At 36.3% G+C, this 13,168-nt stretch overlaps 1 protein-coding gene across 1 annotated transcript; it reads right to left on the reverse strand.

The window, feature by feature from the left end:
- Positions 1 to 1,021: 1,021 nt before the first annotated feature.
- Positions 1,022 to 10,790, reverse strand: LOC126964827 (dynein axonemal light chain 4). Its single transcript, XM_050808137.1, has 2 exons — positions 10,562 to 10,790; positions 1,022 to 3,119 (listed from the first exon to the last, which is right to left on the reverse strand). Exons 1-2 carry the CDS (start codon positions 10,631 to 10,633, stop codon positions 2,871 to 2,873), a joined length of 321 nt encoding a protein of 106 aa, XP_050664094.1. The 5' UTR covers positions 10,634 to 10,790; the 3' UTR covers positions 1,022 to 2,870.
- Positions 10,791 to 13,168: the final 2,378 nt, after the last annotated feature.

A 13,168-nucleotide genomic window follows, 5' to 3' on the forward strand; every position in this document is an offset into this window, starting at 1 on the left:
TTGTGCACCCGTGAACGCCAGTAGAGTGACATAAAAATTTTAGTCTTACCGTGCGCGTCATCATCGCGCACCAGACGTCCCCGCCCTGTCAAGCCGCGCACTGAGACCACTGAGACCGTAAATCCGTAGTGCGAGACACATCACACAGAGTACATTATAATATACGAGACGAGACGAGAGTGATCGATAACTCAATACGCTCAAACCTGATGAAAGACCTCCGAATAGTCCGTAGCTAGCCGTTACGGTCAACACCAATGAATCATGAGTAAAGCCGATTTAAATAAGTAAATGTCTATATTTAATTAATTAACGAAGAAACCTATGTCGCTAGTCCAGTGGCTAGCTTTAATATTAGCTCGTTAGGTTTAAAATTTAAAAAAGCATGTTTATTCGTCAGGCTAGTGTTTCAGCACTAGATGTCGTGGCGAAATTCAAATTATATCTATTATTGGAGGGACGAGTATCTACGTGCGCGTGAATATAATTATATTTCCCTCAACCGCCACCCTTCCAGACGACCCCATGTACTAGCTAGCGTTCAGGTACATACCTAATGGTATAACAGGCCCGCTCCCTTCGCCGCAGGACGCCGCGCCGGGAACCTAGCTAATAGCAGAGGGTCGTATTTGCGGACCAGTAGGTACCTACTCAGTAATTATTGTCTTTATAACAGAAATACTCGTATCGAGAGCGCGAATTCTATGACTGTATGTTTTTTTAGATTTAGCTAGAAACATTGGAAGTTCTGAGAAAACAGGCTTATATGATGAAAAAAGAGTGGGTGTCTATAAGCCCACCCGCCGCTATGAGCCCGCGCCACTCGGAATCCATCCCCGCGCTCTCACCAACCGTCTGAATGATGCATCATCCGTAAATCGTTGGTATGTTTGTTTAACTGTCGGGTCGTAGTTTGCGATACTTACATAACTGATTTCTCATTTGTAAGGTTATTTTGTAACAGAACTCATAGTAATTAAATAAGTAGATATATCTGTATTGTGATTTGAAAATGAAACAATTGTTTTACAGATAAATAATTGTAAAATGTATTATTTTATAGTACAGATAATATTAGTTAGTAATTAGTATATACATCGCCCATACACAAACCACGCTTTATAAAAAAAAACTTAGGTATATTCTACAATATATTCTATACCATTTCAATTGGTATTAAACTTGACATGTCGGCCATTTTACCAGAGGTTACAAACAATAAGGCACACTTGTAAATACACGCTATTTATTTTATGCCGTTAATTATTTTCATTATCATTATCAGCACTAATCGATTGGAGTGTTACCGAGGTAACTATTAATTCAAAATGTATTTAAAAAAGAATTTTCAATTTGTCTGCAACAAATATAATAATATCTGATTTTTTTTTTATGGAATAGGAGGACAAACGAGCGTACGGGTCACCTGTTGTTAAGTGATCACCGCCGCTCATACTCTCTTGCAACACCAGAGGAATCACAGAAGCGTTGCCGGCCTTTAAGGAAGATTGATAATTGCTAATAATACACTACTGATAGTATTTTATACACCGCAGCCCATTCTTACTTCCTAACACTAGAGGCATCACAAGAGCTACGCCGCCCGTGTAGTTCAAAACCGTTGACACATTCGTAAATGGCGGGCGAGGATCGAACGTTGGGAGTCAAAACTTTTGTGCTACCGACGCTTAAATTAGGTTTTCTCTCATCATGGAGGATTTTTTCCGTAAAAATGGTTTGCACATAATATCACTTTTCCATTTCGGCACTAAATTTAACTCCTGCCATATATTATATTTGCCCATTTGAAGGATCAACCTTCTTATAGAAACTTTAGATAGTTGAACCTCAACAGATTTAAGAACATAAAAACAAGAGACGAATTAGGTACTCTGAAACATAATTAACATACAAGCGCTTCAGATAAAGATGACGGGCAGTCCAATTGTGACGCACACCTGGCTGTCGCCTGTGTCAGATTTGTAGGAGAATACGAATGAAGGTACCTATCTTAAAGTATTAATTAAGTCGTTGTATAATAGAGCGTTGCAGAGATCAATGCACCTTTAATGTCAATAGAAATGGAATCGACCATAAACTTAGAATATAACAGCGTATAGAAGAACTGAAAGGCCGTTATTGCGTGACCAAGTTTAATTTGTCAATATGTGTGTTAGCTAGTTAAAATTCTAATTAGTAAGAAGTGATTACGAATTGTAAATCAAAATAATAATATTCAATAGATTCATATCCTTTCCTATCCTGCTGGATCTCCGTCAGACCTTTTTCTCTTGAACTTTGTCTTTGAACTTATATTGTAAGTCTATAGAATGGTCTATAGGGGGCGCCCGTGTCTGTTTTTTGCGTTTTGAACAGCAAGTGTTACGCAGACCTTGCACACAATACATCAGTGAAAACATCGGTAAAGCAATTCCTGAATATAGCGTGCATAAGCAAACTGTTAAACATAAAAACTATCATTTATTTTTTTATGTTTTATATAAGTATCTACTTACAGATAGTAATTGACAGATTGTCAAGCGTTGCAAATGCACCGAACTACGAATTTTTAATTGCTGCAATCTATCTATGTATTAAAAAATCGTTAATGATTCAGTACAGTGATATTTTTTCAATAAATCAGTGTATACACTGTGTTTTTATTTTAATTACAAGTTTGTCATTGCACGCTCTCTATCTCAAAAACGGCTTAACGAAAAATCTCGAGGGCTAGTAATTAGGTACTATTTAAAAAAATACATTCATTCATATTTTGGAGATATTAATGTACAGTGTAACACAAAGCCACTAATGTTACATCATCCGACACGAACTGTTCTCAACACCTGGCAACATGGCCGGCATCCACATCACGAACACTTCCAAATACACACAGCCTGGTTCCCTCCGAAGTACATGTAGCATATGGTGCTGGACTCGTAGGTGATCTCGAAGCCGTAGCTCTCGCCGATCACCACGTGGAACGCCGGCCCGAACTTCTTGTCCAAGGACTCCTTCACGAGGCGCGCCGCCAGCTCGTTGTTCTGCGAGAACTTCTCGCAAGCCGTCACCGACAGCTCCATCGCTTCTGTCCGCATCTCCTCAGGCATGTCCGAGTGCTGTCAAACATTTTACAATATGACCAACTGTTTCAATATACACACGTAAGGTCGCCCATAAATTACGATCTATGGCTTAGGGCACAAAAATTTAATTTCTCAAAATTGATTCCTTTAGAATTCTTTTTGATGTCATTTCTAACACTTCCACCGCTTCGGAAACAAATGACACGCGGAGAGAGAATCAGCGCCGCGAGAAACAATGGTTAACCATAGTTCATATTTTTTAAAGAATTTGTCTTTATTTTGACTAGACGAGCAAAACGTGCTAAGTGATGCGCCCTGAGTATAACCTATGCCAGTGCCACTAAAAATACAACAATGCGTGTACCATCGACAAAATCGACTAATGACCAACTTTTTTGATAATATCTTCTTAAAATCACAAAAACAGGTTTATATTTGTACAAAAAGATTGTATGACAATTGGTGGACTGTGTCAGTATCTAATAAAATGATAACAGTTACCTACTTAGAAAATGTATGAATTTCGACCTACTTGGAAATTGACCTTAAGATGGTTCAAGATTCAATTTTGTCCATACTACATTATCTACTGCTTCACGACAGATAAAAGCTTCGCTGTGGTACACCACCAAACCTTATCCGAAATCCTGTGCAAAGCCTCCCTCCCCACTGCTAAAATTCAAGATAAGCAAAATTATTTGTTTTTCTATTATTCTATGCAACTTTTGTCGATTTAAACTCAGTATGCCAAATATCAATGCTTTACTAACTGTATTTGAATGTTGCGATGTGTACCTAAGAGAGAACAAATTTTTATAAGTTTATCAGCACGACTGTCTGTTCGTTCAGGCTCATCTCCGAAACGGCAGAAGCGATAGAAATAAATAAGAGTTCCACGCAAATAAAAATAAAAAGCCATAAGATTTTATACAAATTTTGCATTACCATTTAACGAAATGTTTGCTGATTTTTTATAGATTGAGATTATATTATATTACATAGATTATTGATTTAATAGATTATTTCAAACATAAACGTACTCCACAAACAAATCGCAAAGTTGCCCAATTCGGAAGATAATATATGAATTATGGATATTATGAAAATCGCAGTCCTTTTCGTTGGCCATCACGAAAATCATATGAAGAAGACAAAGCATGCATTTTCCTCAAAATTGTGTGACGGTGTTGCATCACAAATTGTTTATTTTAATTCTGCTTCAACGGCGATGAGTGATTCCAAATGGCGCGCGGATGTGATTGGCGCTAAGTGCACCCACACTCCACCTGCCAAAACAAACGGTCTGGCTTCGACACTCTGACCCAACAACCGATGGAAACCGATACGGATATGTAACACGGTTACCCTTCGATGTCGTAACGACAAATAACATTGTTATATATTATTTATATATTTTAGTTATATATCTATACTAATATTATAAAGCTGCAGTGTTTGTTTGTTTGAACGCGCTAATCTCTGGTACTACTGGTCCGATTTGAATGATTCTTTCAGTGTTGGGTAGTCCATTTATCGAGGAAGGCTATAGGCTATGTTTTTTTTTTAAATTAGGGATCAGTATTAAATTGCTATTTTGTAACACAAGGTGTAAAATCGAAAACCTATTTTTGCGTGCGCTGCAAAAACTATTGACAATAGAACAAAATGATGTACAGGCTATAATATAGGCAATATTTTATTACTTTATATGGCAATACAACGTTTGCCGGGTCAGCTAGTTAAATTATATGACGACCCCAATAGCCCAGTGGTTAGTAGCTACTTACTGAGCTAGAGGCCCCGGGTTTGAATCCCGGTTTAGGGCAAGATAATTTGTGTAAGAGTGTGTCAATATTATTATTTTTTAAAATAGTACAGTAACCTCCCTGGACAAATACGAACGGGCGCAAGAAACTCAGAGGGCTTCTTTTTTAAATAAAGTTTCGACACAAAGAATATCATTTATGTTGTAGTAACGCTACAAACACCAAACCCACAAACGTTTCTATCAATTCCTTGGAAATTCGTAACGCATATTTTATTTTGTGCATATTCAGGGATATTTTGTAAAAGCATATACATCGACCAACAAAAGACTTACTTACTCAACTCAATCGAGTAAAAGGTGTAACAAGAGTATCCTTTATAATTAACGCCATTCCTTAGATAGTAAATAAATAGCACAAATCTTAGTTTGAAATCCAATATAACCGAACCTACTTTTATAAAAGAAACATTTTTTCATCACGGCAGCCATTTTGAAATTTACCATTGAGTTTTTCATTATTTGAGTGGGGTGGCTGGTAGGACCTTTCCTAAGATAAATGCGACTGCGAGAGAAGCGATGGCTGGTCCATGCGTCATGCTGGTGAACGTGCTTGTGGTGCCTGCCTCGGTTCTGTCTTTGGGGGTTTCTTTTGTTATTTTTATATTGATAATATACCATTTTAAGTAACTAGTTTAAGTTTAATTGCTCGTATAATAATTTTACTTATTTACAGTGAATGCGAATTGATATATCTACTACACTCGTTACTCTTTTATTTTTTTTATGATTAATTCCTTCGTTTTTTAACTTACACAAGTCAAATGAATTTCATTAATTTTGTGTACCTATCGCTTTACAAACACTGTAAAAAATATAATGTAAAATTGTAAAATACTGAAACTGTAAATATAGTTTAACAGCTGTAAGAGTGGCAATGAGTTTCTTGCTACTTCTTCTTCTTAAAGCTCAACTTTGACGAAGTGGTGGTAAAATCATTGCCATTCAGAGGTGTCTTGACTTGACTTAAATGATTATCTAATAGAATTATTATAAAATTTGGAATTAAAAAACATTAAGGGGCAGGAATCGAAATAAAAACTATCTTATCTCAATGTTGGATCAAACTGCAATTAATTACAGTGTGCAAAAGATTAAAATTGATTCACTAGTTTAGCAATTCATCGCGGACAAAAACATGACACGAAATTTATATATATATGTATAGGTACTAGCTGACCTGACAGACGTTGCTCTGTAGATAATAAAAAAATACTGTTTTATAGGAATTTCCAAATAATATTTAAAAACATCAAGAATTATTTTGTAAAAAATGCTTCCTGTTGTTATAATGAAATTGTTTCACAGCGGATCTGTCAAATCGTGCGTCACTAAATTCTCTCATAGAAAATATGTCAATACAAAACAAAAATTGAAAATAAAAATATTTATGGGTCCCAAATCGAAATAAAAACCATCCTATCTCTCAAGTTGGACCAAACTGCACTCCATGAAGTAATCCCCATTAAAATCCGTTCATTAGTTTAGGAGTCCATCGCGGACAAACAACGTGTCACGTAATTTATACAGGGTGGACCAAAAGTCCGTTTATAATTGGAATGATGATTAAAAAAAAAATTAATTACAGTAGATCAAAACTGTTTATTGTTTTCGATAGTAAACAAAAGGGGAATTTATTTCTTGAAAATCACATCATCCATATGCAATCCTTCATTATTCTGGCATTGCTGCAATCTAGAGCGGAAATTTTTTGATGACAGCTTTACATGTTTCTGTTGAGGTGTTTTGGATTTCTGTGCGAATACGATCCTTTAATTCGTCAAGGGTTACTGGGTTGGTTGGCTGGAATGCATGGTTTTTGATCACCATGACATAGTGTCACTCCAATAATGACAATTTTGTCTATTAACATGCCCATTTAGGTGCAAATGTGCCTTGTTGAGAAAAAAATGTTTGTAAAACTGGTGAATCGCTCTACCATTTCGTTCGCAAACTGCAACCTAGTGGCATGGTCCTGAGGCCTTAATTCCTGCACCATTTGGATTTTATAGGAATGTAGACTTAAATCTTTCTTGAGAATTTAATACATCATTATCTTGGCACGTTAAGGACAGCAGACCGCTTTCGAGTTGATAGTCCAGGTTGGTCACGAATAGACGATTTTACTCGCTCCACGTTTTCGGGGTCCATCGACGTTCTAAGCCGGCCAGATCGACGTAAGTCCATTGTTGAACCCGTCTTCTCAAACTTGAGCACCAATTTTTAAATTAACACACCTGATGGAGCTTGATTTTTGTGTCGTATCTTGTAATGATTGCAAAACTTTCGTTGAGCTAAGGTCGCAGAATCGTTGTTTCGATAGTACTCGCGTACACAAAATGCACGTTGACTACCGCTAAACGACGCCATGGTACTAAATTCCCATTGGCTGCTCTTGCAATGCGTAACCCTTCCACCCCCCTCCGCCGCCGCTGCTAGACGTGGCAACCGATTCAAATGTAAACGGACTTTTGGTCCACCCTGTATATATTAAGATAAGATATATATGAATAACATTGATTGGTTGGTTTTGACATTTGACATTGTGTGACTAATATCTTTTTATTATTATTATTATTGTGTGACGAGTAGGTACCTATAACCTATATGACTAAGCTTTTAAATTGTACCTATTAATTTGACATATTGTAATTATTTTTATGGACAACTACACTAGCCCATTAGGTTCACCTGTAATGTTAGTGTAAAATTTAAATTATAAAAAACTAGCGGTTCCCGCCCGATTCGCTGGGATTTTAAGAGGAAATAAATTAAATTTCATCTTATTACAAATACAATAAAAATAAGCCATAAATCATCTAGGGTAAATTTCGCATCGAATTGTGGCAGTTTCTTGTCGATACGATCAGTAGTTTAGGCGTGAAAGAGCCTCAAACAAAGACCATTTTCATTATATATATATATATAGATAATTAAATATCACTCGTGTAAAAGTATAGTATGCATATCGTGGGAGGGAGACACAGCCGGTAACCGTATACTCCGGTAACTCAACACCGAGCGCCTCCGACACGGTCACGGCTTGCGGCGCAGCCACGAACGGAGAACGGAGTGACTAGTGACGGACACATCTACCTATCGGCTGTTCCGGTTGAGAACGAACTTAGGGCCCGGCCACAACACTGCGTTGCATAGCGTATCACTCAATCTAACCAATCACTCTTTTTCTCCTCTTTCAATCCTTCGTTTGACCTGGATTGACAGGTACTAGATACATGTAGCCTCACCTCCCATTTGTGATCATCCTTCTGATCTCGCCAAGTCCCAATTAGATAGCACCTTCTGTGCAATCCCAGCGAACACTCCCAAGGGAGTACCGCTTGCGCCTCTCTTCCCCAAGAGATGGTCGCCTCCGATGAGGGCTTAGAGGGCACACTGCCCAAAGCCAACCTCAGGTGGAGTTTAGTGGGTAGGCACCTAGGTTTTCACGTGAGTCCCACATAACCAACGCAGACTTAGGCTTCGTTGGTATGCATGAGCATTCACCACCTCCCTCCCGTCGTTATCCCGGAGGGAAGCCCTTTCCCTTGTTGGGCGCAAAAAAAAATGCGTTGCGGCGTCGCATCGTAAAATCTACGACTCCGCAGAACTAAGGTCTCAATGGTAGAGGGAGGGTTCGGTGGCGTAATTCACATCCAGAGGTCGTTGATGTGCAGGGCAATTTAATCGTACCCGCATATACATTTTACTCTCCGTTCAAAAACCGTGCTCGAACCTAAGAAAATACGACGCCGTGTTGTGGCCTGACCCTTACGATTCCAACGGCCTTTCATAAATCCACATCTATTGATTTGAACATCATCACTGAACCGATTTTGATGAAATATAGTATAGAGATGAAGTATAGTATAGACTAGAGCTTGGAAAAGGCTACTTTTTATTGCAAAAAAGGTGAGATAGGGGATGGAAGTTTGTCATTTACGAAGGTGACATTATAAAACTTTGTATTTAGGCATTTGATAAGAAATAATTTATAAGTATTTGTTCGAGCATTTTTAAAACTTTCACCTATATGGGGATGAAATAGAAGATTAAAGTTCGCAGGGAAATACCATTAAATTTTTTTTTTCTTTTTTTTTTTGAGAGGAGGAAATACTGTTACGTATTTACGCCCCGGAACGGGGCGTAGTATGTCGGACTCGAGTGTCCGCGTAAGCGGACGCCCCATACTGACTAAAACCTCCTCTGTGCTGTTAGCAGCCCTGGCTTTCACAGTTTACGTGGGTCGTGGAGGCCGCAAAGACTACACAACAACAGTCGCGGGGCGTCTCCTAAGGAGACTCGAACCTCAGACCGGCTGTGTGCTTGTGGGAAGGAGAGATTACCATTAAAGAGTCTGTCCACAATAACAAGGGATATTCGCTGTATCTTGATATAAAACAGTGGCAATGAGTTTCTTGCTACTTCTTCTCATTAGCTCAAAACTTTACGAAGTAGCGGTAGATTTAATAAGAAAAATATTTTATTTATTTTTTTGACATTCATAAGTGTCATTTCCGTGACCTACGTGAATAAACTGATTTTGATTTGATTTGATTTATCATAGAAGAGCGCCGCCAGCAGCGGAAAGAGCAGTTTGTGTGTGTATTATTTGTAAAGTTTCCCAAAAAATAAAGAAATCTGCCCAAAGTAACTATTTCACGCCGGCAAAGTCGCGGCTAAAAGCTAGTGTATTATATAAAAATATAATATAATGTATATTCTTGCGCCCATTATTGTCTGGTCTGAGGCAGTCAATTTTTTTTTGGTGATAGTTTTTAACGTTGAGATTTTGAATCCTTTTTTGAACAAAATATTTGAATTTGAATGTAACAAAACTGTAGAGACGACGTGTCTCTATATTGGATCTAAAAACCGAGATAAAGCGAGTATAGCTCTGTAAAATAATGTATAATAAATGCTGTGTAAAATGGAAATAAAAAAAATGTCCTTTTCTCGGTCTGTCTGCTTGTTTTTCACGCTAATCACTAGAACTATCACTACTGGACAGACTTTCGTGAAACTTTCGCGAATGCCTTCAGCCAAGAGCAATATTTAGAATGGTTTCGATTAAAATCGGTCACAGATAAAGTTATGTTTTTGTTTGCATGGTTTTGCAATAACAATAAGAATTCACACAAATACAAATAATTTACAGGACCGAAATCGCGGGCTACCAACATTCGAACAGAATAATGGTAGGTATCTACATTTGCCTATCTTCAATAATCTTTATACATAACATTATAAACGTACTAATTTGTAACCAAAATTTAATTTGCTTATTTTTTATCACTTTTAAAAATAACAAATTGTTTAGAAATATAAGCGGGTAAAACAGTGGAGCACAGCTAGTACGTACAATGCTGCAAGAGATATCCTTAAAAAAGGAAATGAGCGCGAAAAATTTTCTCAAATAAAATACTAGAAAATTTTTGTTTATTATCGTCATATTTACGTAGATAATGGCACAATTTAGTTTAATAATTATTAAATTAGTAACTATTTGTGTGACAAAATTTTAAAGAGTTAAGTTTGACTGATGCTAAAAGCGATATGCATTTCGACTCTCAACAAGTGAGATTTTAATAGAAATAGAACCTTCCTATCGTCTATAAAGCACGTGGATGGATATTTAATCAAATCTCACCCTTATTAGCGGGTATGTATGTATCACTTTCTCTGCCCCTGCTCCAGTGGCCGCCGCCGCCTCCTCAGCCATTCCGTTATCAGTCAACAATACGAAGCACCAACAACTCGTATAATCACTATCCGAAGAAGCAACAGAACAAGGCGTCCATCGCTCTCCGAGCCCGGCGGCTGTTTACCCGTCGCCTAGGCAACGCGGCAACGTCGAGATGCGATTGATTTTTCGTTTTTCTCCGCCTTTGTGCCAGCCCTATTTAGTTTTAATGCCGAAATAGTCTAAATTTGTATGTGGAGGCGACAAGGTCGTATGTGGGTCGAACACAATGCTAAATTATGATATTATGTTTGACAAAAACGATTATAATTGGTCATGATTACTTCTATGCTATTTACGGTAATTACTTATATATCTATGTTTTACTGTATTTTAATCATAATAATAACATATCATCTACTCAAAGGGGAGTTCTTTGGTTGTTGAGGATGTTTTATTCGGAACCTGACTACATCCTGTACACGAAGCTGCTTTGCTAATTCATATTAAAAAGAGAAGAGTCGGAAATTGTATGAACGGAGACCACCTACCTCCTACTTCCATTTTCTATCGGGACTGTAATGTACTAACTGTACGGCAAGTAACAGAGAGATTTGAAAGACTGGTTGATGTGGAAGATATAAATGAATAAATAAAATACACATATCAAAAATAAACTTTAGCGTCCTAAAATTTAATACATTCTTCATCAATAAATTCCTATGCTGTTTAGGTAGTTTTTTGTTTAATAAAGTGTCAAGCTACATCTAACACTCACGAAGTTTTCACAGCTGTCAAGGTCTATATAGACGTATAAATGATATAAGAATGTGTCCTTTCAGGCTTCCACGACCCTATTAATTGTGTTCACAGATTCTATTGTGAAAACAACACCGTGTTACGCGACATTCGTTAAGTTCTGTCACCCACAATAATTCATCTCTACAAAAACAGTTGCTTTACTGTTATTTAGTTTTTAAATTTTTAACCATCTCCATTTTAAAACGAGAGGAGGTTCTCAATTGGAATGTTTGTTACCTTATATCTCCACCGTTTAAATACCGATTTCAAATCTTTCGTGTCATAGAGGGAACATTGCAAATTTTATAGTCAAACAAACAAGTTTTTAGATTAACAAAACAAGCATTTAGCATCATTTACTGAAGTGGAAGTTGGATTTCAAAGGTACCCGTGTAACATGTACTTCACGTGTGTCAAGATAGATAGCACCTACAACCAAACGGTATGAAAATAGTAAGAAGTACCAGCGATCTCGTGATGTAGCCGGAAGGTGGGCATATAGGTCAAGATATTTATTCTCATAAATAATTATTATAATTCACTTACTTACTCATGTAAGTATAAAAAATAACTTAGTGTTCTCATGAACATCTAAGTTATTTTTTATATTTACATAGGCTGAACAACGTACTAATCAAGATGGTAAATACCCAACAATATGTTAGTAAGTGCAGATCAAAGTATTTTTAATTTATCTACATTTTGCAGTTTGTCATCGCATAGGTCGTTCTACGTAATTTGTTCCAAAGATATAAACGTAGAGAGAGTACTTCCGGAACAAGCGTAAATTTAAAAACAAAAATGGATAGTTTATTAATTTTTTTTTTATTAATCAACTTTGTCATACTTACTATTAATATTTCCAGTTTAGTGTATAAGTAGATTATATTTTAACTGGTTTTGTATAAAGGATGTAATGTTAGATAAATATATTTTTTTGAATTTATATGTTGATTTTATAGGAAGTTTGTTATAAAGCTGCACACCTTCAAACATTATATCCATAAGAATAATAATAATAACAGCATATGAACCATGCATCCTACCCGTGTTTGACTTATTCCCCTTGTTTACACCGAGAAACAAGTCAAAAACTTGTTTTATACAAAACTTGTAGAATACTTGTCATAACATAGTTATTTGTTTTTAACATGTATTGCAATTGTCTGAAATAGTCTTGCTTAATAGTTCACACTGTTTTGCAAACAAGTTTTTATACAAGTATAAAACACATTTGCGTTCACAGATAGATCTAAGACATGTTTGATACAGTCTGATACATTGACAGCGTTCACACCAACACAAATCATGTCATGTCATAGGAAATACTAATGGAAGAAATAAGAGATAAAACAACACATATTTCTGTATGATTCATATTATATGTAGGTATTATCATTTAATTTGAATTATAAGGATTAGTAGCTAGGCTCTAAGACGAAGTGGTCTCTTTAAGGTCAAATAAACTTTATTCCATTAGGCTTAAACTAAGTGCTTTTGTCAAATATGTCTTTTAAATTACTGAACTGACCATATATTCGTAAAAAATCGAGTTCGTGAGAAAAACATAGAAGAAACTCAACAAATAGAGTATTTTACAATGGCGGTAGTATACATATCAAATTAGTATGTAAGGTACTGCATCCAATATTATAATATGAATCGTTTTTAAATAATATAAATTAATTCATAAAAGGTAAAAAAGAAATTACTGTATAAATATAAATTATCGAATATTAGAGGCATAAACCAGTAGAACTTGAATTTTTTGTT

This window comes from Leptidea sinapis, chromosome 1 (genome assembly GCF_905404315.1).
Source record: "Leptidea sinapis chromosome 1, ilLepSina1.1, whole genome shotgun sequence".
NCBI classification, from domain to species: Eukaryota; Metazoa; Arthropoda; class Insecta; order Lepidoptera; family Pieridae; genus Leptidea; species Leptidea sinapis.